Here is a 5,598-nt window from a genome sequence, read left to right on the forward strand (position 1 = left end):
TCAATCATTTTATCAGCTATAAACCGTGTGCCATAGGCACATTGGTTCCAGCTGCTACAGTTTCGATCACCGGAAAACGGGAAAGTGGAGCGTACAACTAAGCCTTGGAGGCGAGGGCATGTTCAGTTTGTTCGGAATTCGGGTAGCTACGCAGCGAAGGCGATAGCTTCGATACCAGTAACTGCGCGACTGAACCATTTCCACCAATATCAGTAAACATGGGTGATTTGAGCCCCGGGGTCCCATCCAGGGAGACGGCAGTTGCCAACCCGACTAAGCTTACTGGTTAGTGTTTTCGTACTTCGTTGTCAGGTTTTACACTGTCTACTTCTCGGTCGCTTCCACTCAGCACAGGGCTGGGAGAAAAGAGCTCTGTGAGGTAGACAGTCTTCTGCCATGCGGAGTACATGCCCCAACAACGTAACCTATGAAGCGAGAGAAATTCATCTATCGCGGGTGAGCTCCTTCTTCCTGAGACCATCTGGCGTACTTCAGCATTACTAATCTTATGTTCCCACCAGACCTGACCAGTGCTGCGGAGCGATGGATGATGAAAGCCTATCTATGGGATGATCCAATCTCTAATTCGACCACACCGTTGTGTTCGACACGCGCCTACCCGGAATATTCCTCTGTACCAGTGCTGCGGAGACACCGATGATGAAAGCCTATCTATGGGATGATCCAATCTCTAATTCGACCACACCGTTGTGTTCGACACGCGCCTACCCGGAATGTTAATTCCTCTGTGGTACATCTCCTGGCCAACTAAGTTCACTTGTGTCTAAAACGTCCTTTAAAGGATTAGTCTGTAATATCGGGCTTTACTAGTTCGGTCATTGTCCCACTGAAACCGAAGTAGCACCGTGGCATTGTGGTTGGAGTCCGGTATGCATCTAACCACCATTCTCAGCACCAAAGAGAATAACATCAGTGCTGATGCTGATACTTCACTGTCGTACAACCACAAGATTTACATACTTATATTAAAAGCCTTAAGGAGAAAGAACAAGACTGAATGGGATCTTCTAGCCGACTGTAACTATTATGAAGTGGCTCAATCGGACCAGCTAGAAACAAACGGACAGTAAGAACGCCATTGAAATCGATCAGGCGCCATTTCTTGCAATGTCTCGAGTCAAGCGGAGGGGATCATGGGGAACCCAACCTGGAAGGCAGACCGCGTCAACAGCACCCAAACTCTTCGTAATATCTCTCATACCCTTCTGCCAAGTCGTACATCGTCCACCTCGCGGTTTGCGCCATTCTGAAGGAGGTACGGGAACAACACTCGTCTCCGTAGATGGTGTTTCGGCATGCGTAGCACATAGACGAGCCATCTTAGTCGGTGGTGCTGGATGTTCTCTGCGATTGGAGTACCTAATCCAAATGCCCGTTTCCTAACCATCTCGTTACGAATTCCTCGACGCCACCTGACAACAGCAACACTGAGCCGTCGTTGGTAAGAAACCTTAAGACACCTCACATCATAAGTCCGAGAAGGTCGTGCCTCGCAATCATACAACCCCACAGCTTCTACCGCATTGTGCCACAAGTGGCCCTTGGAATCCAGTTATATGCTGTTTTGACACAACAAGTGGCGCCAAATGACGAACATGATTCGGGCCGATGATGATGATGATGATGATGATGATGATAACAAAACTACCAAGGTAAAATATTCAACAACCTCCAGTGGTTCTTCTTGAATTGTATGAGGTGTACACGTTCGAAGAATGACTTTGCACTTTGAACCAATGCGACGCACGCCGAAAGACGGGACGACGATGGTCAGTTTATTCAGCAGGGCTCACGAACAACGAGTTGAAGATCAAGCTTTTGATGATCTTCCGGCGTTCGCTACATTATTTCATTGACGATGAGTTTGAACAAGAACGGAGAGAGTAAACATGCTTGTTGGACGCCACATTGTGTATGGAAGTTTTTAGAGAGTTCAATATGCACCTTCACACGCCAGAGGGATCGGATTGTGTCCACAAACTTCTAAGGTATCCTCTGTTGAGCGAATGTGGTTAACAGCACTGCCAGATCGACAGAATCGAACACAACCTTGAAGTCAATGAACTCCAAGACTGTGCGCCGTCTGTGTATATGGCGCTGCTCTAATGATCGACGGAGTGTGAAGAGGTGGTGGACGCAGCCTCTAGCCGGTCGAAATCTCGCTTGATGCTCCATGGGTCAAGGATTCGCCTGCCGCTGACGACGAAGAATCAAGGACGCCAGAGGCCTTTTAACAATGAGAGTTAAACTAACACCTTACATTCATTGCGAGCATCCTTGGGCACTATTAGTGACTCAATTCAGTTGTTTCTTTTTCCCAAATAGAGGCAAGTAGGCTAGATAGGCACTGACTGAAAAATTCAGTACCAGATAAATGGATTTCTTTCATAAAAACGCAACTCTTAATTACAGGTGTCCGGCAAATGCGCGCTCTGGTAAAGATTGTGAAAAAACTTACCGTTAGCTAATGTTCGTCCTCATACGCAGACATTCCAGACAAAATCTCGGGATGCAGAACGCATGCGAAAAAGAGGTAGTTCGGAAAACTAATTCTGTCGTCTGTTTGACTACTGACCAATTAACGGACACTAACAAGTCTGTGCGACAAAAGGTGAATTTAAATGTCTCGCTTTGTAGAAATCATCAAAATGGTCTCTTCAAGATCCCAGAATGTGATCAGTACCTCAAGAACGAGATAGGATGAACATGAAAGTATGGCTACATTAAAGCGGTCAAAATCATTAGTCCGCCTACGTAGCAACTGACATACCTTCATGGGAAGGTCCAAATTGGATGAACTACGATGCACACTAATTCCCAAATCGGCACAGCCCAACAAAACGGGATAGTCAGCCCATTCCAACCACGGCATGATCACTTCGACATGAGACCACTGTTTGGAATCGATGAGTTGTGCAAAGTGATCTCTTAAAGGTCCCCGGCCTAGAGATGTGAAAAAGGAAATAGATAACTATCCGCATTGTACCGGGGACAAAGCGTTCAACAGGCGCAAATAACAAATGTCAGGGTACTGACTACGAGAAAGAAAGATGCAGGACCTTGAGTCGCGTGTGGGCAAACACATGCAACTGCATGCTATGGCAATCCTAGCTACGGAAGACGATATATAAACACCTTAAAGCCAGCTACGTTGGTCTGAGAGTTGGGTGTCTAGGGAAGAAAATAAACATCGAACGGTGCGGACTGGAGATACATGTGGCTTTCCGTTTTGCGACAATATTAGGTGTGAAGACCTGGATCACAGTCCATCTCGTCACAGGTTTAGTTCAAAGTTCTGAAACCACTGCCATTTTTGTAAAAGTAAACATGTGAATCAATGCCTTAGGAAAACTAGACACACTACAACACCCACACATGACCAAGTCACAAAGCAACCAATATTGAAGACTGCAGACCAGGGTTTTGTCCATGGACACTTACCCATGGGATTTTCTCCGATCAGAAAGACAACTCTAACTCTAAGAACTATAACTTGAGATTCATTTTATGAAGGCGTTCTGTAAGGATTCTTACGGTGAGTGAGAGATCACCGCCTGAAGACCGACCATTAAATGCTCTCTATTTCCATAATGATTGAACAGAAGAATTCACACAAGAAAACCGTAACTACGCTCCTTGTCTATTGCAAAAATTTTCGCGAGAAATCCGAATCACTACTTTCGCTGTTCAGTCGCAGATCATCTGTTAACAACAGAACGACACTGTCATCAATGCGATATAGGGATTTTCATCAGACCGAGCGGAAATGTCACTAAACAAGATTTAAGTAGACGCAATGCACTACTCATAAGGCCCTCAAAAACAAACTTGTTTGCAAATGAGTGTATTTCACTAAGTTCGTGCAATTTGGCTTCAAGTAGAACATAAGGTTGACAGAAACTTGGGGAATGCGCCTAACCGATAAGCCCCAAGAAGGGCAAAATCGGTCGTAGGCTGTCGACGAAGTGCCAGCAACCTCATGAGTGGTGCATTACGAATACACATGTATCGAGATATCTCGAATATCGTAGCGACTGAAACATGAGGCGGCTTGGTGCGGGACATTCAGTAGCCTGGAGACATCACAAACGAGAGTTCCAGTTGGGTTCCAGGTGAGTCTCTCGCAAAACCAAATTAGTTTGCAAATGAGCACATTTCGCTAAGGTTTAAGTAAATCAACAATTATGTAATTTTCCCAAACGTTTTGGCCTCTATATATCTATCAGCGATCGTCGAGTTACTTTGCCTCCTTTTGGCCCAATGGCTCGTCTGCAGTCGCTCATTCAATTGATGAGTGAATGAGTGGTGCCGAACGAATTCGATTGTGTTTTAATAGCAGTTTCAGTCGGGAAAAATGTCTACCTGAAGAAGGTTCCTTGGCCCCACCGGTATGGGAACACACGATAGGAATTTTTCAGGAAATGAACTCATACTTTATTTATTTTCGAAAGCATTCTGATTTACCGTTGGACAGTCGGGGTTGTTGCCAAGCAGTGTTTTGTTTTTCACACAAAAGCTTCATCAAGCCACGTGGGTAGATTACTAGGAAAACGGAAGATCAATCAGCAAGATCACTTTCAAACGGTAGCCTTCATCGGCGCTGAATTTCGATTGAAAGCCCTTGTAAGGTAGAAGTGATGACTAAGTCTTGCGGTCAATGAGGCGAGAGTGAAGAGATTTTGCACTTTTTGTTCAACGTGTGTGTGGTTGAGATTACTTGGCTTCGAGTGGCCTTGGACCAGAAACACCAGGTTTACCGTTAATTCTATCAATGATACGTCTATACTGCCAGCCACAAACGCTACGAGTCAACTCGGTTGACCTAAAACTGCTCACCAGCTCCACATCTTCTAATCTACTCAGAGCAGCGTTAAAAATCTGACGAAATATATTGTCGGATGGTTTGCCTGCATGAACTTCGATTGGGGTGAGTCAGCGATACTATGTGCGTATCGCATTCATCTGCGTTTTAGCGTGACTCACAATGTGCGCTTATGAGTACGTGGTGTGCGAGTGCGTGGGCGGGTGAACGCGGGTAAAAGACGGTTAACGGCAGTCGAGCTGGCAGCTACCTGATGGAGGCAGATGAGATGCGTCTGGACCAAATACAGCTAAAACTTCAGGGGAAGAACCTAATGCGTGTACAATTTACAGGAGCGACGTTTTGTAAAAGTTCACTGTATCGACAGATTACAACTGGCACATCAGAAATTTATCCGTGCGTCCTGGCATCCGAGACTTGAACTTAATGTAGCTTCTCAGATTGAGCTGAATTTTTGCAGTTTTTGTAGAAAACAGCATACTACATACCAAGGTTCAAACCAGTGAAAAGAGTGAGAAGATTAGCGCACTTTTTTCCGTGTTTACCACGCCAGAAGCATCCCTTAGAATTTTCAATGAAGCAGCAGTGGGCACCATTATTTGGAATTCTCCGATAGGCGTGTCCTTCGGGTTTTCATCGAAAGCATTTTCCACTTGAGCGGATATTCATATGTAAGTGGTGAAATACTATTATTTGGGTTTCAAGTAAGGTTGATCTTCAGAGCACTGAAGATGTCTCCTCGAATGGTGACGCAA

The 5,598-nt window shown here is 45.3% G+C and overlaps 1 protein-coding gene across 1 annotated transcript in view; it reads right to left on the reverse strand.

The window, feature by feature from the left end:
* The window catches only part of T265_13012 (hypothetical protein), a gene marked incomplete at both ends in the record, with an annotated part of 35,567 nt that overhangs the window by 6,208 nt on the left and 23,761 nt on the right, over positions 1–5,598 (reverse strand). Inside the window, one exon of the mRNA XM_009166746.1 lies at positions 2,792–2,964. Coding sequence (XP_009165010.1) covers positions 2,792–2,964 — 173 coding nt within the window. The remainder of the gene's footprint in view (positions 1–2,791; positions 2,965–5,598) is intronic.

The sequence above is a fragment of the Opisthorchis viverrini genome, assembly GCF_000715545.1.
Source record: "Opisthorchis viverrini unplaced genomic scaffold opera_v5_30, whole genome shotgun sequence".
Lineage (NCBI taxonomy): Eukaryota > Metazoa > Platyhelminthes > Trematoda > Opisthorchiida > Opisthorchiidae > Opisthorchis > Opisthorchis viverrini.